Source organism: Trichoderma reesei (assembly GCF_000167675.1).
Source record: "Trichoderma reesei QM6a unplaced genomic scaffold TRIREscaffold_21, whole genome shotgun sequence".
NCBI lineage: Eukaryota > Fungi > Ascomycota > Sordariomycetes > Hypocreales > Hypocreaceae > Trichoderma > Trichoderma reesei.
In genome coordinates, this window is record NW_006711168.1 from 535,536 (window position 1) to 555,853 (window position 20,318).

At 55.8% G+C, this 20,318-nt stretch overlaps 8 protein-coding genes across 8 annotated transcripts; 3 read left to right on the top strand and 5 right to left on the bottom strand.

Annotated features, from left to right (window-relative positions):
- Nucleotides 1-267: 267 nt before the first annotated feature.
- TRIREDRAFT_23070 (uncharacterized protein) lies at nucleotides 268-3,587 on the bottom strand (the record flags this gene model as incomplete). The annotated part of the gene is made up of 4 exons (XM_006968064.1): nucleotides 3,515-3,587; nucleotides 3,134-3,269; nucleotides 785-1,998; nucleotides 268-691 (listed from the first exon to the last, which is right to left on the bottom strand). The coding sequence occupies exons 1-4, from the start codon at nucleotides 3,535-3,537 to the stop codon at nucleotides 268-270; spliced, it is 1,797 nt and encodes a 598-aa protein (XP_006968126.1). The 5' UTR covers nucleotides 3,538-3,587.
- Nucleotides 3,588-6,804: 3,217 nt separating this feature from the next.
- On the top strand, nucleotides 6,805-7,730 carry TRIREDRAFT_80990 (uncharacterized protein). The gene is made up of 2 exons (XM_006968124.1): nucleotides 6,805-6,889; nucleotides 7,030-7,730. The coding sequence occupies exons 1-2, from the start codon at nucleotides 6,823-6,825 to the stop codon at nucleotides 7,653-7,655; spliced, it is 693 nt and encodes a 230-aa protein (XP_006968186.1). The 5' UTR covers nucleotides 6,805-6,822; the 3' UTR covers nucleotides 7,656-7,730.
- Nucleotides 7,731-7,864: 134 nt separating this feature from the next.
- Nucleotides 7,865-9,178, bottom strand: TRIREDRAFT_123437 (uncharacterized protein). Its single transcript, XM_006968190.1, has one exon. It carries the CDS (start codon nucleotides 9,104-9,106, stop codon nucleotides 7,943-7,945), a length of 1,164 nt encoding a protein of 387 aa, XP_006968252.1. The 5' UTR covers nucleotides 9,107-9,178; the 3' UTR covers nucleotides 7,865-7,942.
- A 576-nt stretch (nucleotides 9,179-9,754) lies between these two features.
- On the top strand, nucleotides 9,755-10,505 carry TRIREDRAFT_110678 (uncharacterized protein; the record flags this gene model as incomplete). The annotated part of the gene is made up of 2 exons (XM_006968125.1): nucleotides 9,755-9,785; nucleotides 9,835-10,505. The coding sequence occupies 2 exons, from the start codon at nucleotides 9,755-9,757 to the stop codon at nucleotides 10,503-10,505; spliced, it is 702 nt and encodes a 233-aa protein (XP_006968187.1).
- An 83-nt stretch (nucleotides 10,506-10,588) lies between these two features.
- Nucleotides 10,589-12,343, bottom strand: TRIREDRAFT_67527 (endonuclease; the record flags this gene model as incomplete). The annotated part of the gene is made up of 1 exon (XM_006968191.1): nucleotides 10,589-12,343. One exon carries the CDS (start codon nucleotides 12,341-12,343, stop codon nucleotides 10,589-10,591), a length of 1,755 nt encoding a protein of 584 aa, XP_006968253.1.
- A 1,709-nt stretch (nucleotides 12,344-14,052) lies between these two features.
- On the top strand, nucleotides 14,053-15,974 carry TRIREDRAFT_80994 (uncharacterized protein). The gene is made up of 2 exons (XM_006968126.1): nucleotides 14,053-14,983; nucleotides 15,041-15,974. Exons 1-2 carry the CDS (start codon nucleotides 14,222-14,224, stop codon nucleotides 15,896-15,898), a joined length of 1,620 nt encoding a protein of 539 aa, XP_006968188.1. The 5' UTR covers nucleotides 14,053-14,221; the 3' UTR covers nucleotides 15,899-15,974.
- Nucleotides 15,975-16,657: 683 nt separating this feature from the next.
- TRIREDRAFT_80997 (RNA methylase) lies at nucleotides 16,658-18,364 on the bottom strand (the record flags this gene model as incomplete). The annotated part of the gene is made up of 6 exons (XM_006968192.1): nucleotides 16,658-17,182; nucleotides 17,251-17,582; nucleotides 17,732-17,841; nucleotides 18,012-18,031; nucleotides 18,125-18,138; nucleotides 18,282-18,364. 6 exons carry the CDS (start codon nucleotides 18,362-18,364, stop codon nucleotides 16,704-16,706), a joined length of 1,038 nt encoding a protein of 345 aa, XP_006968254.1. The 3' UTR covers nucleotides 16,658-16,703.
- A 940-nt stretch (nucleotides 18,365-19,304) lies between these two features.
- On the bottom strand, nucleotides 19,305-20,175 carry TRIREDRAFT_81001 (uncharacterized protein; the record flags this gene model as incomplete). The annotated part of the gene is made up of 2 exons (XM_006968193.1): nucleotides 20,161-20,175; nucleotides 19,305-20,084 (listed from the first exon to the last, which is right to left on the bottom strand). Exons 1-2 carry the CDS (start codon nucleotides 20,161-20,163, stop codon nucleotides 19,305-19,307), a joined length of 783 nt encoding a protein of 260 aa, XP_006968255.1. The 5' UTR covers nucleotides 20,164-20,175.
- Between the last annotated feature and the right edge of the window lie 143 nt (nucleotides 20,176-20,318).

A 20,318-nucleotide genomic window follows, 5' to 3' on the forward strand; every position in this document is an offset into this window, starting at 1 on the left:
AGACAAGAATGGAAGAAGACAACAAGTCGGGATAGCTAGATAGAAACAAGTAAAAAACGGAATGAATTTAGGTATATGAAATGGTGATCCAGGTATCCGACGTTTGTTCGACCCAAGTCACACTTCTCTGCGAAAGTGGGGAATCATAGACATATAAACAAAGCCACTCCAGCAGCCCAAGAGAAAAAAAATAAACCGACACTCTGTTCAACGTAAAACCAGGCGTTTTCGACACGATGACGTTCTATCCTGTCACCACCACGACTCCTAGTTCTTGTCTGTGTGCTTGTGCTTGTGCGTGAAACGGCTGAAGAAGGCGCTGAAGCGGTTCTTCTTCTTCTCAGAGCCCTTATCGGAGTGAGCGCCGTTGGCGCCGTTGGCAGCGTCGGCCTTGGCGGGCTCAGCGGCCGCATCGGTAGGGGGCACCTCGGTCTTGTCGGTCTCGGTGACGGGGGTGTCGACGGCGGCGCCGTCGGTCTTGGGGGCTTCCGAAGCAACCGTCGTGTCGATGGGGGCGGGAACAGTGACTTCGGCAGCGGGGGCCTCGACCTTGGCCACCTCGGTCGGGGGCTCCTCAACCTTGGGCACCTCGGATGCCTTGGGCGCCTCAATGGCGGGGGCAACCTTGGCGAGATCCTCGACGGGAACCTCAGTCTTGCTGACCTGGACGTTGCTGACCTCGGTCACAGGGCTGTCGATTGCCTGCACATCCGTAATGGTGGCCGAAGTGACGGGCACCTCTGTGGCAGGCTTGGCCTCCTCGACCGGCTTGGCCTCTTCGAACTTGGCCTCTTCGGTCTTGGTCTCGTCGACAGGTGGGACGGGCTTGACCTCCTTCAGCAATTCAGCCTCAACCTCCTTCTTCTCCTCGACGGCGACAGTGTTGGCGGCAGCCTCGGGGCTCTTGCCGGCCTCGGTAATGGACTCCTTGACCTCGGCGGGGACCTCGGGAGAAACCTCTTCGCGAGTCTCCTCCTTGGCGGCGGTCTCCTGCTGAGCCAGGACCTCCTGGAGGGGCTCGGGCAGCTTCTCCTTGACGGAGTCGGGAAGGTTCTGCCTGGCGGCCTCAGCAGCAGCGGCAACGGCGTCGTTGGCGGCGGCAGAAGCAGCCGCAGCAGCATCGTTGGCGACGGGCGCGGCGGTCTCGACAAGGTTCTCCTTGGCGGCGACGACGGCAGCAACAACGGCAGCGCCAGTCGTGGCGGCAGCGGCAGCAATGGCGCTGGCGGGGTCCGTCTCCGACTCCGACTTCTCGGTGCCGACGCCGGCGGTGCCCTCAGAGGTGGCGGGAGCTTCGGTGACCTTTTCCTTGAGCTCCTCCTCGACCTTGGCCTTGTCGGCGACTTCTTCGGGGACGGCTGAGGCCTCGGGCTCGGCGTGGGCCTTTTCTTGGCTCTCCTTGACGACTTCGGGGACCTTGGTGGCATCGGGGACCTTGGCCTCGAGCGGGACCTGGGCAGCCAGACCGAGGGTCGTGGCGCCGGAGCCAACAGTGTTGATGTTGACGTCTCCGGCGGCAGTGACGGGAAGGCTGGATTCGGGAATCAGGTTGCTGGTGATGGGTGGCAGGTCGGCGGCGTCAACACCGGGGAGGGCGTCGCTCTTTTCATACGACTCCTTGTCCAGCTTGACGTGCTCGTTGGTGCTCTCAATGCCAACGTCGGGGACCTTTTCGCCAGGCTCGAGCTTGATGGGGTTGACGGCGCCGGCAGCGGCGGGCAGAGGGTTGACGCCGACGGGCTTGTCCAGCTCAGCGCTGGGAGTCACGGGGAAGCCGCCGGGGACGTCAGAAGGGGTGGCGACGGCCTCGGGCTTGTCAATGGGCTGTTCAGAGGCCATTGCGGCGGTGGTGGACTGAGGAGTAACGGTGTTGATCAAGGCAGCTGCGGGGTCGGACTGAAGGATGTCCTCGGGCGTGATGAAGTTGTTGATGTTGCCCTCGTGGTCGGCTTCCTTGGGAGCAGATTCGTTGACTGTCCAGTTTCCGTCGACGACGTACTAGATGCGGCGAAACAGAGAACGCAAAAGAGTCAGCAAAGCGATTTATTTTGGCAGATAAAACAAACAAGCGACCCCTCGCTGGAGAGGATCGCAATATATATGTACTATGATGCAGTGCGTAACAGGCTGAATCCACTATCCAGGTGCGTGTGACGTGATATATGCACGACAACGGCCTTGGAAGGGGGTTGGCCAGGCCGGTGCGGGGGCTGGTCTGGCTTGCGGACAAGGGGCCATGGCCGAATCCCCCAATTAAGTGGGAATCATGGTCGAGATGGATTGGGTAGGTCGAATTAAGTAGATTAAGTCCCCTTGGACCAGCGGCGGACGTTGGCAGCGGGCAGATCACCAAACCTCTGGCGGCCGTGGCGCAAGCTTCCTCTCGGTTCTCACCGCTACACCAAGCCGTGGTGGTCATGATCGGGGAGTCGGGGTTGCGATGCGCTAGCAGGCAAAGGGGGGAAAAGGCTGAGGTGTGGTGAGTCGGATGACCAGCGCTGGCTGCTATCAGCACCAACATTCCAGCCCCGCGGCCAGCCGGCGCGAATGCGTCGCACTGCGCTGCGTTGCGTCACAGCCCCCGGTCCAGACGATAGTCGCAGGAAGCGCCGTGGGGGGGTTTGTTTTGACAGCTTTGCGCGAGAGGCGACGACGCAAAGCAGAGCCAGTCCGGCGACGAGATGGATGCCCGTCCGTTGGCCCAGGAAGGGACTGGAGGCGGATCTGACTCAGCCGAGCTCTGCCTCGCCGATCCGCCTCGGACGGTTTGCGCAATGGATGGATGGCGTTGCATTTCGCAGGATTGCGACCGAAGACGGGAGATGACGCAGCGTGATTGGGCGGGCGCTTGATGCTCTGCTGCATGGTGAACCGTGGCATGGGAAGAGGCACTGGCCTCTAGTGGATCGAGGCAAATGATGGGCTGGACGGCGCATTGAGGCTGGAGCAGAGATAGGCTCGACGGTCGCACAATACAACAGCAGGCGATGACGGCCAATGGCGTGTGTCAAGGGAGTGGAGGGGGAAGAATCGCACAGCAAAGGACCGAACGAACGGACGAATGAATGAATGAATGTCAACGAAAGAGGCGGCCGCAGCACGGCTGCAGCGCGATAACAAGCTCTCGACCTACCTTGAAGTAAATCTTCTGCGAGGCATCCTTGAGCGGCACCGTCTTCTGGAAGACATCGCCGACCTTGACCAGCTGCTCGCTCTTTGTCCAGTTGTCGAAGGTGCCCGTCACGAACACTTCTTCGGCGGGATGCTCCCTAGAAAGAAAAGGATCCCAACGTCAGCTTCCGTCCGTACCTTGGGCTAATCTGCTTTCCCAATGCTCGCAATGGTATGGATTCAATTTTTTTTTTTCTTTCTTCCGCGCCCAAGCCGGTGGAGGTTCTTTTGTGTCCTCGTGGTCTCGCAAAGCTCGTGGCGGGCGCGAGCACCCGATTTTTTTTTCCACCGACGGGGGGGTTTGGCCTTTTGCGGCGCAGGAGCTTCGACGGCCAAAACTCACCACTTGAACGTGTAGCTACCCATGGTTGCGATTGGTAGAGGTTGGAGACGTAGATGAGGTTCGTCGGCGCGGTCTCGAGGAGAGAGGATCTAGATAGGTAGGTAAGAGAAGAGGGATGACGAGGGTGGATTGAAGAAGCAATGACGGAAGAAACAGAGGTGACAGAAGGGCAAGACGGGAACGACGATGACGACGGGAGGAAGCTCAAGGGTCGCCACAGCCCGGGATGGAAGAACCGGCGAGGACAGTATGAGAAAGGTTAGTCGGTCTCGAGGTGCGAAAAGAGGTCCAAGGCTGCTAGTGTTGAACTCGTGCGAAATTAAATGTGGCCGGTGAGCCTCTGGGCGGTGGGGGCCTCTTTGGTTGGATTTTCTTTTCCAGCCCAGGTTCTTTGGCGGCAGCTCTGCAAGCAGCAGCGATAAGCACAAAGAACGGCTGGCTGCCTTCAATTGCTATCAGAGGTACTTAGGTAGGATGCTTGGAGGCACAGCTTAGGAGGTTTGGTAGGAGGTACTCCTTGGCCTGTCCACCCCCTTCAGGTACCTTACCTTATTACTGAGACGCGCTACAAGGGCGACCGCAAGCAGGCCGCAGCTGCAGCTGCAGCTGCAGAAAAAGACACGACACAGGCAGACGCGCTGGAAGCCTCCGAGCAGCTCGAATCGTGCGATTGCGCGAGGCTGCACAGCTCAACCGCAGGGGTCCCTTACAAGCTGCATGCCTTGGAACAGCAACCTACCTACATGTACGGGACCCGACCTGGACCCTCAAGTCCTCGCGGGTTACGGGGCCTATGGCGCTGCGTCCAGGTGCCCACAGTGGGCGGCCGGGCCACCACAAGAGCCCGCCGCTCCAACTTGACCACTAGGTACAAGTACTGTAAAGCCCATGAGGGAGCCACTAGGCGGCCCCTGCTGGCGAGGTGCAGCGTTGCAGGTTGCATCAGCGCCGCATCGCAGGGACGCTATCTCGCATGCGGGCTTGCATAATCAAGGCACGCCAGCAGGGCCAGCTGGAGCCCATTATTGGGCGGGCAGGGCCTTGCTTCTCTTTCTTCTTTGCCGTTCTCTTGACGAGTAGTATTCGCCGCTTTTCTTGTTGCTGGGATTCCATCCGTTTCTGAGAAAAGCGTCAGGGATGCAGAGGTACCGTTAAGCAGGGCCGGTGCCTGTCGAGGTACATAGACACTCGCACGTACCTTAGTGAGCGACAGGGGAGGGCAGTACGAGGCCAGTACAACACACCGGACCTTGCAGCCGATGCTGAGGACAGGATGGAATGGATCGGTGTCATCTCAAGCAGGGCTTGCCGAAGACGATTTTTTCTTCAGACGTAAGCAAATCACATGGGAATTGCGAGGGCTTCCAGCTGCAACATGTGCATGCATGGTACGGGCTGGCGGTCTGCTGTACGGGCCTCTCTATTCCTCCAGGGCTGCTAGTATTATCGCCCTGAGCTGCGTCGCATCGGATAAAGCACCCGACCTTGGACTTGCACAACTGCGTCTGTCGTGTTACGGAGTTTTGCTGCTGTTACGGATCATACATACATACGGTACATACGCGGAGGCCGATTCGAAATCTCAACGGCGCCGTCGTAATATTACGGAGGACTGGTCCGTAATTGCACGAGACCCTGTTCTCACACAAAAGTGCTGCCCATCTCCATTTGGGGTGGATTGGGTACTTGCTTGCTTGCTTGCTGGCTTACCGGTACCTTTTTGGCGGCACCCATCTTACCTAACCCTCTAATACGGGTGCGATGGCATGTAGACAGTGTCCGTACTGGGCTGCCAACGTTGGCTGTCAATCCACCACATGCAGTTTCAAGGGTGCTTCGTCTTCATGTTGGTGGTGCACGATGAATTCAACTGCTAGTTTGTCACGGCGCTCAGCTGCTAGTAGGTAGTGCCGTCCACTGTCATCTCTTCAGCCACACCCCTCAAGACCCTTCTGGCCTCTCCTGATGGCGATGGCTTGCAGTTGAAGGTGTCTCGAATGATATGATCTGACTTGGGAGCGACCAAGGGAGTGCGTCATGGTAGGACGATGGCTTACCTTGATGGCCAATAACAAAGAAAACGTATGCGCAGCTTCCTGCGGCTCCTGTGCGACAGTACGTCAAGCTTCAAAGGCCGTAGGTAATAACATGAGATGTCCAGCCTGGCACTGAAGACCCAAAAGAGCAGACCGAAGCCAGCTGATGGAATCCCGCAATCGGCAATCGGAGCTTATCGGCTCGACGCAGAGAAGCGGTCACGGCCACCCGAACAAAGAGAGAGACGCCTGTCTCAGCCAAGGATGCCAACGACCTTCACAAAAACACATGGGCAGCCTATATATAGCCCTCAACAACGACGTGGCATTTCTGTCGCACGAGAAAAAAAAACGTCACCACTAAACAGTTACTCACCCAATGGATCCGACGGCCCGGATGTCGCCATCAAACACCTGGACGGCGACATGATTCTTTGCGGCATCAGGAGGATTTGATGGGCGACGGTTGTGTACCGTAATTACCTAGGTACTTACCCGGGCCTCCCTTTATTTCTATGTGCCGCTGTGCTTGAAGCAGGGCGAAATGTTGCCATTGAGCCATCTGCGATAACACGGCACCTTGCTATTCGCTTCTTCAGAAACAAGAGAGAACAGCATCTTCCGTAATGTCTCGGCTCGACGATGCTGCGATGATGATGAGACCTCGATACTCGTGTCCTATGGCTTGTGCCCCTTTATTCTTGCCGACCTGTCAACTTTCTTTCTCACCGAGCATCCCATAGCCAGCCCCCCGGTCACTCGATAGCGACGCGAAGTGCCGATCCTTCTCGCTTCGAGACATGAGAATCGGTGCTGAAGAAGATGATCGATGCATTTTTGTGCTGTATAATCCGTAATACGACGCGGTGCTGCATTGGGTTCATAACGATGCATCAAGCGCGCTTGCATAATGGCCGTAATTCCTGACGAATCGATGCCCATACCCAGATCTGACTTGCCCGGAACTGACGCTATTGATGTTTCCATGCTCTGAATCCAACAACGCGTTTCATAATCAGAATTGAAGTTCTGATTCAACCATGAATTTGATCGCAATTGACACTTGAATCGTCAATTGAGTTCCGCCTTGTCAACGGAGAAGTCCCCACGAACCCCGCCAAATACGACTGTCAGCCTTTCCCTCTAATACAACCCCACCTAAAACTGAACCACCAGAAAAGCTCCATCATCGACAATTCAAACAACATCACATACAAACCCAAAAAAAGACTATAGAAAGCCCAGAAGCGCAACAGAACCCAAACCGCCGCCATGGGTCGCGAAGAGCAGGTCGAAGAGCGCGAAGTGCTCGAATCCATCTTTCCCGACGAAATCACAGGTATACTACACATTTCCCCTCCTCGACATCTCGCGGCCAGACGACGAACAGACCCATCACCAGAAGCACAATATCTCCCCTTCCTCTCCCCCTTTTCCCCTTCAATTCAAGTCGTTAATCATCATGGCGTAAAACAACAGACATCTCCGAGACGGAATTCAGGATAAAAGTCACCCTCGACATCCCCGGCGAAGAAGACGCCGCCGCCGAACCGCCGCACTTCCTCCTCTCCGTCCGCTACCCAGACGACTACCCCGACGCAGCACCACACCTCGACATCCTCTCTTCCCCATCCAGCCCGCCGCACCCGCACTTCAACGTCAGCGACGACCGCGACAAGCTGCTCGCCGACCTCGCCGACACAATCACCGAGAACCTCGGCATGGCCATGGTCTTCACGCTGTACTCGTCCTTGAAAGAAGCCGCAGAGCAGCTCATTCAGGACCGCAAGGCCGCGGAGGAAAAGGCCCGTGAGGAGGAGCAGCTCGCCGCCGAGCGGGAGGAGAATAAGAAATTCCACGGCACGCCCGTTACGCCTGAGACGTTTATGAAGTGGCGCGAGGGCTTCCTCAAGGAGATGGAGGAGAAGAGGCTGCGCGAGGAGGAGGAGCGGTTGGCGGAGATGAAGAAGGCTAGGATCAAGGAGCCGGTCAGATTGACCGGGAGACAGCTCTGGGAGAGGGGCCTGGCGGGTAAGGGTGAGGAGGAGGAGGAGGAGGAGGGGCTTGCGGATGGGGTTGAGCAGCTCAAGGTTGAGGCTGTGTAGAGAGTGGAATAGATGGGAGGGGCCTGTTTTGGAGTATATAACATGTATGGAGTTATTCTGCTTTTCTTTCTGCTTTATGACTTGCAATGCGGGGAGAACTCTTCACGAGCTTTATACCAGAGAACCAAGAGGTAGAATGTCGGGTCTAGGTAGTATATTCGTCAAAGCTGTTCATCATCCACACCTCATTATCCACATCTCGTGTAAAAAAAACCAAAGTCGTTCTTTTTTCGCACCCAAGCAAACGCCATCAAGTCCATATCACTCTGCTTTCCCTCATCCACGAACTAATCATGCATCTCATGATCGTGATCGCAATCCGAACCATGCTCATGCTCCTCATCGTCGTCATCCTCATCATCGCTAATACCAGACCACTCATCGTCATCATCCCCCTCCGGCGGCTCCCCAAGCTCCTTGTTGATGCTCTCCAGCAACTCCCTCGCATGCTCGCCCAGCCTCTCGTCCTCATACTCCTGCATCTCATACAGCTTCAGCGACTGCGAAAGCCACTTCCGCGCATACCCCCACGTCGCCTTCCACTCCTTCTCGGCAGCCTCTCCCTCGCCATTCTGCTGGGGCTTGGCCTCGCGCAGCTTCTCGCCCGCAACATACAGGCACCAGCCTCCCAGGTACCACACCTCGACGCTGGAATCGTCATCCGTGACCAGCCGCTCCAGCACGCCCAGCGCCTGCTCCTCCATCTCCGTCTCCATCAACAACCGCGCCAGGCTGACCCTCGTCGGGAACTCGGGCACGGAAGGGTGCTCGGGCGGCAGATCCTGCCACAGCTCCAGGCTCCGCTTCAGCGCCGCCCGCGCCTCGTCCAGCCGCTGCTGCGAGATGCGCACGTTGGCCACCGTCTGCCACGTCTCGGCAAAGTTGGGCGCGATGAGCATCGCCTCCGTCACGAGCGCCTCGCACCGCTGCTCCGCGTCCGCCTCCCACGACAGGTCCGTCATGTACACCTCCGCCACGGCGCACAGCACGCCCCCCAGCTTGCTCTGCAGCTCGTCCAGCGCCGACTGCTGCTCCGGCGTCCGGTTGGCGACGTCGTTGAGCCTCTGGATCTGTTTCCGCAGCGCCGCCGCGCCGCGCTCAAACCACTGCACGCTGTCCTGGCCGCCCTCTTCGCTCAGCTGGGCCAGGAACAAGAACTTTTCGGGTCCGCCGCCAATCTTCTCGTCCAGAGTGCCCTCTTCGTCCAGCTTGACGGCGCGCAGGAAGTAGTCTCGCGCATCCTCGACTTCGCCGTCCTCAACGCTCAAGACGCCCAGCAGGTTTAGGGCCTTCAGTTCGAAATCGCCACCTTCGCCGGTGAGCTCCAGGGCTTTTGATGCCAGGGAAATGGCTTCGTCTAGGTTGCCGACTTCATATTGCGTCTCTGCATCGGCGATGAGCTTGTTCAGGTTGGGGGCATCCTTCTTGGCCCCGGCACGACCTGGTGCCATGTTGATTGATCTGTGTTGACGTCGTCGATTCAATAGTCTGGATGAGTAAAAACAGAGTGTTTGAGCCGAGAGGTGAGGTGAGTAAAAGTTGAGAGATTGTAGAGATTTTGTCAGGTCAGTAATTCATATGAGATGCAGCTCAGCGCCAGTCGCATCAGATCGAGTCTCGATTCACATTGAAAACTTGAGAATTTTTGGCGGGACCGCTATCGATAAGCTTGGACTTTTTTTTTTTGCCTTTCTTTGCCCACCGAATGCGGGGCTCGTGCTTTGGCATCAGATCGACTTGTCGGGCTAAAGATTGGTAAGACTCGACTTATGGTAATTCCATTCTCTGTCCTCTTGTGACGTCGGGTGAGCGCGTCTTCTGCTAAACCTCATTTCTGACTTGTCCATAACTTGGGAGCTTCAGGAAAAGAAAAAACACAATCGCTTGGTTGATAGCTGAACCCTCACGTGGCTCGTATAAGTGAGTCTGCAGTTCCCCTATTCTTCACGTACCCTATCGACCCATGCATGTTCGGCTCATTAACGAGTGTCAAGTCGGATAGTCATCCACTGTGAGTGAGCTCTCACCCTCGACGCCTCGATAGAGTCCGAAAGCTGATAGTACGAGTCACGAGCAGTCACCGTCACAACAGCTTCACCATGTTCACCGGAATCGTCGAAGAAATCGGAGGTGCGTTTATAGACGAAATTCACCTACAGTAGGGACTAACACGTGTCAGTCATCTCCCGGCTGGAGAATGATGCCGCCACCGGCAGCTCCGTCATGACAGTCTCCATTCCCTCCGGGTCCAACCTCCTCGCAGACTGCCACGAGGGCGATTCCATCGCCGTCAATGGCTGCTGCCTCACGGTGACTTCCTTCACCAACGATAGCTTCACCATTGGCGTCGCCCCCGAGACGCTGCGCATCACCAACCTCGGCACGCTGGTCGAGTCGAGCAGAGTCAACCTGGAGCGGGCTGTTCGCGCGGATACTCGCATGGGCGGCCACTTTGTCCAGGGCCACGTCGACACAACTGCCGAGATCCTCTCGGTGATACCAGATGGCAACGCCCTTACTTTCCGGTTCCAGCCTAAGAAGCGCGAATTCCTGCGCTACATCGTGTACAAGGGATTCATCGCCATTGACGGAACCAGCTTGACTGTCACCCAGGTCAACGATGATGAAGGCTGGTGGGAAATCATGCTGATCACCTACTCCCAGGAGCGGGTTGTCATGGCGAAGAAGGGCAAGGGAGACACGGTCAACATTGAGGTCGACATGATGGCCAAGTATGCTGAAAAGTCCCTGGCCGGCATCCTGGGTGGTGACGGAGCCGCTGCCTCCATTCCTCTCCTCGAGAAGATTGTTGAGCGTGTCGTTGCGAAGAGCCAGGGAGCAAAGCCATAGTATGGTGATGGCAAAAGCTATTTTTGTTTCATACAGATGTTCAGACAATTGGAAGCGGGTTCACAAATTGTTGGAATCGGCCTCTAAGCGTCGCCCCAGACCTCGGCGATTTTGTGACTCAGCTGCTTGGTGATCTTTCTTCGACCAACCAAGTGGCTCAATTCACTGGCTACAAGCTCCCTCTTCCGCTTCGTGCCTTGTTCGCCCGTGCCACAGGCGTGGAATGCCTTGACAAATTCGTAAGGTGTGTTCCATTTGCGCTGTATCTCGAGCGCTCGCTCTCCCGTGAGCCCTTTGGTGGTCATGAGCATCTTGAGAAAGACGTCCCTGAGCGTCATCGTCTCTGATTTGGACGCCAGTGACGCAAAAGCAGGATAAGTAACGTGGTATCCAACTGACGGCTCTCTTTCGCGGAGGTGCTGAAGCAGGCGCTGGTAATTCTGTGCGGTGATGACCCTGGTCGGGATGACATTTAGGTGTTTGCTTTCGTATCGGCGCTTGAGCATCGCAGTGAGCCTCGCCAGATACTTGATGGTGTCGTCAATCTTTTGTGTTCGCTTTACAAAGTAGCCATTAACCACTTGTGTCGACGCAATGGCTGACTGCACTGCTTCTTCATATCTCTGATAAGCGGCGGTGTCCATGGAGATTTCCTCAATGAGATAGATGACCTTTCTCACGCCAGACCTGTTGAGCCGAAACTTTTGCTCGTGGAACCGGCCGTCTTTGATACTCCCGATCAAGTCATCCAGGCGTTTTCTCTCCACGATCCAGTCCAGCACGATTTCGTCTCCTTCGGCGCCGTGTCTCGCCAACAGCGTAGGATCGTTGCATTTGGCAACCCATTGGACATCGCCAAGCTCCAAGCTCCGCATGATCGGCTTGACCCCCTGCTTGACCAGCTCCTCCTGCATGTAATCACGGTCTGTTTTCGCTCTAACCTCTCGGACGTCGAGGACCAACTGGACGGTGAAAGACCCAGGAGGGATCCTGATCGGCGTGAAGCTTGGCAGATCATCACCCTCTAACACAATAGGGCCGTCCGAGACAACATTATGATAGAACGAAGGCTCGTCGATAATGGGTGGGGGGTCGTCTTCATCCAGGATCACGACTTCATCCGCCACTGCCACTGCGGCTGACGGTTGCGGCCCTGGTCTTGTTTCAGATGGCTCATTGACGCCATTTTCCCCCTGCCACAGAGAAGTCTCCTTGATCCGCTTTGCGACGGCCCATCCCTCGTCCGTCAGGGCATATCGGCGCAGAGGTCGTCCTCTCTCGTAGACGAGTTCCTTTTGCATCAGCGTCTTCATCGAGCTCCAGGCGGTATAAAACTTTGTGGGGTCACTAGGTGCAGTGAACGAGGCGTCACAATGCGGCTGGGCGGCCTCGATGAGCTCTGCTTTGGTCAAGCTAGACGATGCATCCTCAGGGAGATCCGAGAGGCCCACTATCAAGGCGTAGGCTCCCGAACGAAATGAAGGGACGTAGGCCTTGGGCTGCCTCGCTTTCTTGGGCCTTGAGGCTGTGTTATCTCCAGCTTGCTCGTTCAAAGTCCTGTCGTTAGCTCTTCGCAGTCGAGGATGTTGGGGCATCGGCAGTCCATTCTGTTGGCAGTGAACCTTGAGTTTGTCCTCGAGGCGCTCGCAGAGCTTGGGGCCGAACCCCCTGAGCTGCTGAAGGGATGCTGGGTGCTCAAACGCAATGGGGCATGCTTTGAGGGAGTCATAGGCATTTTTGTATGCGGTGATGCCTTTGGAGTTGCGTTCCCTGGCGACGTCCAGCCACTCCTTGACCCAGGCGAGGAACTGGGGGTTGGCACAATCCGAGTCGTCCATTGCTCATCGAAAAGCGTACCATCGAGGAGCGTATATCAAAGAGCCATTGGATCGTCTAGAGAAGAAGTGTAGCCTGATGAAGAGGCTATCGGGAGGCCAAATGTAGCAGCCCGAAGATTGGGGGTGAATGAAGCGTCTCGTTGTTCCTGGCTGATACACGACATTAATGAACAGGCACGCGTTAAGCCAGAAGCCAGAGGCTCGTTGCAGGCGCGAGGTCACGTGGGGGCTGTTACATCATTGTGCAGCAGGCGTGCAGCAGCGAGCGACAGGGGTACCTGCTGCGGTGGTCCCAGATGGCTTCGTATCGGCAGGCAAGGTACTCGCTGGCCAGTACTTTTGTCTGTCCCCTTTCCCTTTGGGTCTGCCATCTTGTCCTCTTTTGCAGGCGGAGGTCGGCATTAATGCCGCTCAACAGTGGTCGATCTCTGCTTATAGTGAAGGTGTTGGTGCTGATTCTGCTGCAGAGGGCGGGTTTCGTCCGATTTTGGCAGCCAATGTCACGGCTCAAGGGCTGCGGATGCGTGAGCCATTCGTTGAGGAGGGGTTGCCAATGAATTACCTACCTTACCTAGGTAGCTATCTACCTATCTCTACCTAGCCACGTTGTAATGAATCATATCAACAGATATCAATCATGCCAAAGCGCTTCATTGTCAATCAATATGCTCGGCGCTCAGCTCATTTCAGCGTCAATTCATACGATATTAACCACCCACTCTGTGCAACTGCGAGTGGGGGTGTCGCCTACAGTGACATGGATCCTTGCCGTCTGGTAGCTGTTACCGTTGCAGCAACGCGGGGTCTGCGTCTGTATGGCCCCCCCCTTACGATACGTAGCTATGTAACGAGAAGCCATCTGGAAGAGGAGGTGAGCAGTCGGTGCTTGTGAGTCTCGGCAGCAGCACAAGTGATTGGTACGCGCGGGCGAGAGTGACAGCGCAGAGGTTGGGCAACGTGACCCCGAGCTGATTGTGACGGCTGGGAGGGATGACGAGATGAACACGAGACAGCGGCGCCTTGCGGCATAATGCCTAGAGGTAGGTAGGTAGGTACCTAGGATACTGCTACAGGTTTCTACCACCAGACAAGAAGCTGAAGGCGATGTGAATACATGTACTTTGCCTACCCACCTAGGATGTATCAAAGGTCCTTAGGTCCTAGGTAGCGCAGGTAGGTAATAAGTAGTCCAGTGCTCTACCGCAGCCTCGCTGGGAGTAGCCGAGCCCGTGTAGCGATCCGGCAGTCCCTGGATCGAGCACAAGGCACCGGATTGAGTGAATCACCGCAATTGAGTTTGCGTTGACGACCGGCAACTAGAATCAATGCAGCAAATCCAGCACAATCCGGTCCAAGTCGGCGGCCAAACAAGGACTGGATCCAAGCCTCTGGACCACGGGAGCCGCTCTGCCGCCTACTACCTTAGCACTACTACTTACTAGGTAGGTACCTCTGGTAGGAAAGTAGAGGTAAGGTACATGTAGGTGGCTGACTCCACCCGCGACGTCGAAAAGAAAGGCCTCTCTGTCGTCCACTGACAGCAGTGCCTCTAAGCCCTCGCACCGCCTTCGCTGAGCTGCCATTGTTCCGATCCTCCTCCTCCTTTTTTTTTCCCTCTCCTTTCTCCGCCCCAGACCCTTGACCCTTTTTTTTCTTCTTCTTCTTCTCTTATATCGTTGTATTCCGTACCTCTCGCCTTCCCTCCTCCTCTCCAAGTCTCATCTCTTCCTCCCGCTCTCCGCCTTCCCCCTCCATCCCTTCCATCTCCTTCCACCACCACCCAACGCAGCTTCGGTCTGTGCCTGTGCCTGTGCCTGACCCGACATCGCCGTACCTCCATCCAACGTCTCTCGACACAACCCACAGCATCTCTTCGCCATGGATGACGCCAAGTTCCTCGAGGCTTCCGCCAAGCACCCCATCGTCGAGGGTCACGTCTACAAATATGGCACCGCTGGCTTCCGCATGAAGGCCGATCTGCTGCCCGGCGTCTCGTTCCGCGTCGGTCTGATCGCCGGCCTGCGAAGCCGCAAGCTCAACGGCCAGGCCATTGGTGTTATGATCACCGCCAGCCACAACCCGGCTCCCGACAACGGCGTCAAGATCGTCGATCCCATGGGCGAGATGCTGGAGCAAGACTGGGAGGCCCACGCAACGCTGCTGGTCAACGCCCCGACCCACGAGGAGCTGCTCGAGACATACAAGAAGCTGGCCTCGCAGCTCAAGATCGACCTCAGCAGCCCCGGCCGCGTCGTCTACGGCCGCGACACCCGCCCCTCGGGCCACAGCCTGGTTACTGCCCTGGCCGACGCCCTCGAGGCCACCGGCATCGAGTACACCGACTACAAGATCCTCACCACGCCCCAGCTGCACTACCTGACCCGCTGCGTCAACACCGAGGGCACCCCCAAGGCCTACGGCGAGGTCAGCGAGGCGGGCTACTACAAGAAGCTGTCCGAGGCCTTCGTGCGCGCGCTGCGAGGCCGCAAGGTCCAGGGCCAGCTGATTGTCGACTGCGCCAACGGCGTCGGAGGCCCCAAGCTCGCCGAGCTGCTCAAGGTCATCCCCAAGGACGTCACTGGCTTCAACGTCAAGATCATCAACGACGACGTGCTGCGACCCGAGGTTCTCAACCTTGACGTAAGTAGCTTTGCATACTTTGCGGGTTGCGAGCCGAGCTAACACAGAATTCTCTAGTGCGGTGCCGATTTTGTCAAGACCAAGCAGCGAGCTCCCCCCAGCCTGAAGCCAGCTCCCGAGGCCCGATGCTGCTCGCTCGATGGCGATGCTGACCGTCTGATCTACTACTGGGCCGACCCCGACTCCGGCTTCTTCATGCTGGACGGCGATCGCATCTCGTCCCTCAACGCCTCCTTCATCAGCGACCTCGTCCGCTCCGCCGGCCTGCAGGACGACCTCCGCATCGGCGTTGTCCAGACGGCCTACGCCAACGGCGCCAGCACCACGTACATTGAGAAGAACCTGCAGCTCCCCGTCGTCTTTACTCCGACGGGCGTCAAGCACCTGCACCACGCCGCCTGCCAGTTCGACATTGGCGTCTACTTTGAGGCCAACGGCCACGGCACCGTCGTCTTTTCCCAGGAGGCTCTGCGTGCCTTCCGCGAGACGAAGCCCCAGTCGCCCGCCCAGAAGGACGCCCTCGAGACGCTCGCCGCCGTCGGCGACCTCATCAACCAGACCGTCGGCGACGCCATCTCCGACATGCTCATGGTGGAGGTGATTCTGGCCCACAAGGCGTGGTCCCTGCAGGACTGGGCCACCACTTACACCGACCTGCCCAACCGCCTCGTCCGTGTCGAGGTCGCCAACAAGGACATCTTCGAGACCACCGACGCCGAGCGCCGCCTTAGCCACCCGCCCGGTGCCCAGGACGAGATTGACCAGTGTGTTAGGAAATACACGACGGCTCGCTCCTTTGCGCGCGCTAGCGGCACCGAGAATGCGTGCCGTGTGTATGCCGAGGCTGCGACGAGGCACGAGGCCGATGAGTTGGCTACCAAGGTGGCCAGCATTATCAAGCAATACGGCTCGTGAGATGCCAATTCAATGAGTTACATAGCCCATTGTAGGCCATGATAAGTCTGAAAACAGTAAAATCAGAAATCAAACCAAAAAAAAAAAAGACAAGGGTGGAGGAATCAGAGAGAAGGCCTGACGAAAATGCATGATGCGTTTATGAACATCTGGGTCCGGCAAAGATTGCTGCAAAACATTATCGAGTCAGTTCTACAACACATGAAAAGAGGAAAATAGTACTATGGAGAAAATGAAGCCAAGCGACTGATAGATAATTCGCAACCCGACAATATAGATGTCCATTATTTACCTGCCAGTGTTGTATTTGCCTGACATTCATGATGTGGTGGTGCATAACACGCGGAAGAAACAAATTGAAGAGACAAGCTAAGAAACAAGCTAAAGGAAAAAAAGAGGGAGTCACTTTGAGTCTTGGTCGACAGAACTCCCATAGATTTAGGTAGACAATGGTATCTTTTTTCAATTCTTTCATTCGTTTCTACCAGCTGCTTCAGTCGAGTTTGTAGCACTTCGCCTCTTCTTGGTCTATCTACTTGTAAGCCCTTCTCCGCCTACACGCGCAAAATGAAACAAAAATAAGAAAATAAAAGGAAAGCCATGTATATACGCCGTCAAGAAGCTCCCTTTCTTTGTCATCTTTCCTCGTCATGCCCTTTACTTTGTTGCCCTTTTTTGCAAGTTTCCCCGCTACATGTATCTTTTTTTTGCTCTCTTTCACCAAGCACGCCAGTTCAGAAAGAGGAAGAGTTTTAAGTTGTTTCACGAGATTGAAAAAAAAAAAGGAAAGGAAAAAGGATACGCTTTAGCACATCCTGTAGGTGCTGTGGCCGGCAGCGGTCCTGTTGGCGTCGCCGGTCTGGAAGTTGTAGTCAATCTCAATGTCGAGGTCGCGGCGGTTCTTGTCGTTGGGCTTGACGTCGAGCTTGCACTGGATCTCCTCGCCGTCCTGGACGGTGAGGACGTCCTTGATGTAGAAGACGGTCTGCTTCCAGTGGGTGTACTTGGTGTGGGGGCCGGTGGAGAAGCGGATGGGCTTGTGGCAGGCGGTGAAGTCAATGTCGAACCACGAGACGAGGGCGTGGATGAAGTCGTCGCGCTTGGCCGTCAGGGTGAAGCTGGTGTTGAAGGCGAGGTCGGCGGTGGTGCAGGTGTAGAGGTCGAGGGTGAGGACGGGGACGGGGTCGGTGACGACGGCCTTGAGGTCGACGGTGTCGACGAGGGGCTCTGACAGGGCGGTGGCCTTGAGAGGAGTGTAGTCGAAGCCGTACACGTTGTCCCAGACTTTTGAGCCTCTTGTCAGAACCAGTGTCAAGAGAACAATATGGGGGTTAAAGAAAACCAAAACTCACATCCAATCTTCTCCTCCTTGTAGTCGCCGTCCTCGATACCGGCGAAGAAGATGGTGGCCTTGTCGGGGAAGATCAAGCCGTCCTTAACCAGGTACTTGTCTCGGGCGTACAGGACCGTGTCCAGCATGCTTTCGTAGAGGAGGAAGTAGCCCATCCACTCGGAGATGATAATGTCAACCTGAGGGAACGGCAGCTCAATCTCCTCCATCTTGCCCTGGATCAGGGTGATTTTGTCTGACAGGCCGTTGACCTTGACGATCTCGCGGGCCTTGAAGATGATGGTGGACATGTCCACGCCGATGACATGCTTGGCGCCGGCCTTGGCGGCGAACCTAGAAGCGATACCCGGTCAGTATCATCAATTCCATTATATTTTCTGGTTATCCTGCCTCGTTGCGTGCTGCGGCGCGCTTCGATTAGGTTGTAAAGGTTCGATGGCGCAGCGCAATCGTGGTGCGAGAATGAGGGTGCTACAACGTACATGGAAAGGATCGCGGTGCCGCATCCAACGTCGAGAACGACCTTGTCCTTGAAGATGTGCTTGTTCTGGATGATGGCGTTCATGTACGACCGTGTGCGCACCTCATCTTTCTGCATAGCCAGAATTGTCAGTCTGTGTACTTTGCTATCTTTTTACATCTTGTTTCGCGTGTGGATTTTGGGGTAGATCTGGTGATGGCAATGCGCTGCCACTTCGACTTCGCAGCAAAGGAGGGGCAATGATATGCAGCAGAGAGGGGGAGGGGGGAACAATTGCTCACCAGCATCTCCTCGTGGATTCCTGCGCGCGTCGAAAAAAGGAAACTTGATGTCAGATAATGTATTCTCCCATGCAAACGCGATGCTTCTCTTTCTTATTGGAGATTGTTCGTACCGTGATGGTCGTAGCTAGACGTAAGGTATATATTAGCCGCTGATTCTCGCAGGATCCCCAGATTCGCGCAACTAGACAGGTAATTGATAAAGAAGAAAGAGAGGGGAATCCAATCTTGTTCCCCTTTTCTCTCCTCCAGAGATGCCATGGTACATACCTCTTGAAGTAGTGCTGCTCGCTGTGCTCCATCGTCTTGAGCTTCTGCTCCGCCAACTCGACTTCCATGTTGTCGCCGCTCATCTTGGGCAAGTAGTAAGATTGGTAGAGAGGAAAGGATGAAAGAAAGGCCCGTCTATTTCGCCGTGAGGTCTATTATTCTGTCTTGCAAAGGGCGCAAGGACAAAGAATGGGAAAAAAGGGAAGAGTTTACTGCAAAAGAGAGATGTTTTGCAGAAGGTAAAAGAGACGAAGGTGCCTTTGGTTGTCCCGTTTTCTAACTTTTTTTTTCTTAGGCTTTGCTGGAAGGCTGTCCAAAGGCGGAGCGGCAAAAAAAAAAAAAAAAAAAAAAGCAATTCTTTCTTTTTGGTCGGGCAGAAAATTGGTTCTATCGCTGTCACCGCCTTTCAGAACGGAGTTGGCATCCCCGCTATCCGTTTTGGGCTTGGGAGGGTCTGGTCCCTTTTGGCTGGTTTGGTGGCGGTTGAGCCACTGGAAAAAAAACCGTGCACGACTGCTGGAGTCGTGTATGAGATTGATTGTCGAGGCTCCTGCTTTGTAGTTTGAGATTGGATTGGGATTGCTATGGAGAAAGTCATTGGACGAGACGATTGGTCGCAGAATTTGATTGCTGGATAATTTGATTGCTGGATAATAGAATGGGTATGTGAAGTGGACAAGATTTTGCAGAAGCACAGTCAAAGATTCTCCCCTCAATCTGTCACGGCAATACTGCGTCTGCCTATCACCGTACGACAAGATGAACCAAAGCAGCAAGAGGAACTTCGTGATTATTTACTTGATATATCCCCCATTCGTTTATGAGTGCAAAGCAGTGATACCCCCGGAAGCTCCATGCCTCCTAATCGGGATCTACCATCTCGTCTCTTTCTTCCTTCGCATCAAGCACTCATCGATACCAAACGCCGTAAACGCCAATGCATGCAACTAGGCAGCCACAGCCGCTTGTCGAAACGAATTTTGCAAGTTTCCATCCTTGTACCAGCACCATCCGCGGGAAATCTTAGACCAGGAGCACACTGTTGACACAGCCCTCGTTCTCGGGCTCGTTCGTAACCTGGGCGTATCGGCCCCAGACGACCTTGCCTCCCGCAGTCACCAGTCCCAGCTCGCTGACGTTGACCTCGAGGATCGTTCCCTTGGTCAGGACACCCAGCTGGGTGTACAGCGGGTTCTGGGGGTTCTTCTTGACGCTGATGATGGGCAGCTGCACGGTGACGCCCAGCTCGGGATGCGTGACGTTGGCCTTCTTGTATCGCAGACCCATGGGCCGGATGAAGCGCTCGTACTTGGGGTTTCGCCGGGTAAAGTCGGGCCCGACAAACGTCGGCTTCGTGATGACTCGCTTCCAGCCCTTCTTGTGCGTCTTCTTGCCCGTCTTGACCACCTTGAACATCTCCTCCTCGCTGATGCCGCGCACCTTGGGCAGCGGCACGCTGAACTTGGCCGCCTTCTCGGCGCGCTTGTTCTTGATGGCGCTGCTGAGGGCCTTTGCCGTCGAGGGGTTGGACCGGTCGAGCAGGTACGAGGGCAGCGGCTGCGAGGGCTCCTTCTCGTCGGCCGTCTTGACGTTGCGCTCCTCGTGGGCCTTGATGGCCTTCTTCATCTGGATCTTCTCATTGTGGCGCTTCTTCTGGTACAGCTTGGCGCGCAAGCCGCGCAGGTTCTGGGCGTCCTGCGAGGCCTTGTGGCCTTCACGGGCGATGCGCTTGCGGGTTCGTTCTTCGTGGTCGAGGCGGCGGCCGTGCAGCTTGCGCCACCGCTCCATATACTCGTTCTGAGGCTGCAGGGAGTTAGACGGGCCATTTCCATCTTGAAATCAGGTCCAATCTGATTCCATATATCCAGATATAACATACCATGTTGGGCTGTGTTTGTTGTCGACTCTCTTTTCAATTTCCAGTGGAGAACCGAGCCTGGTTCAGATATGGCAGAAAAATTCCCGGTCTCAGAGAAGAAGAGGAAAAAAAAGTTACAATTGACCGCGCTAAGTCGGCGTAGCGCCAAGATTTCATCG

Bases quoted from the DNA above. Each gene is read 5' to 3' on its own strand.
- TRIREDRAFT_80994 (XM_006968126.1), top strand. From the start codon at position 14,222: ATGGATGACGCCAAGTTCCTCGAGGCTTCCGCCAAGCACCCCATCGTC. The intron at 14,984-15,040 runs GTAAGTAGCTTT...AGAATTCTCTAG, and splicing joins CCGAGGTTCTCAACCTTGAC to TGCGGTGCCGATTTTGTCAA.
- TRIREDRAFT_123437 (XM_006968190.1), bottom strand. From the start codon at position 9,106: ATGGCACCAGGTCGTGCCGGGGCCAAGAAGGATGCCCCCAACCTGAAC.
- TRIREDRAFT_80990 (XM_006968124.1), top strand. From the start codon at position 6,823: ATGGGTCGCGAAGAGCAGGTCGAAGAGCGCGAAGTGCTCGAATCCATC. The intron at 6,890-7,029 runs GTATACTACACA...GTAAAACAACAG, and splicing joins CTTTCCCGACGAAATCACAG to ACATCTCCGAGACGGAATTC.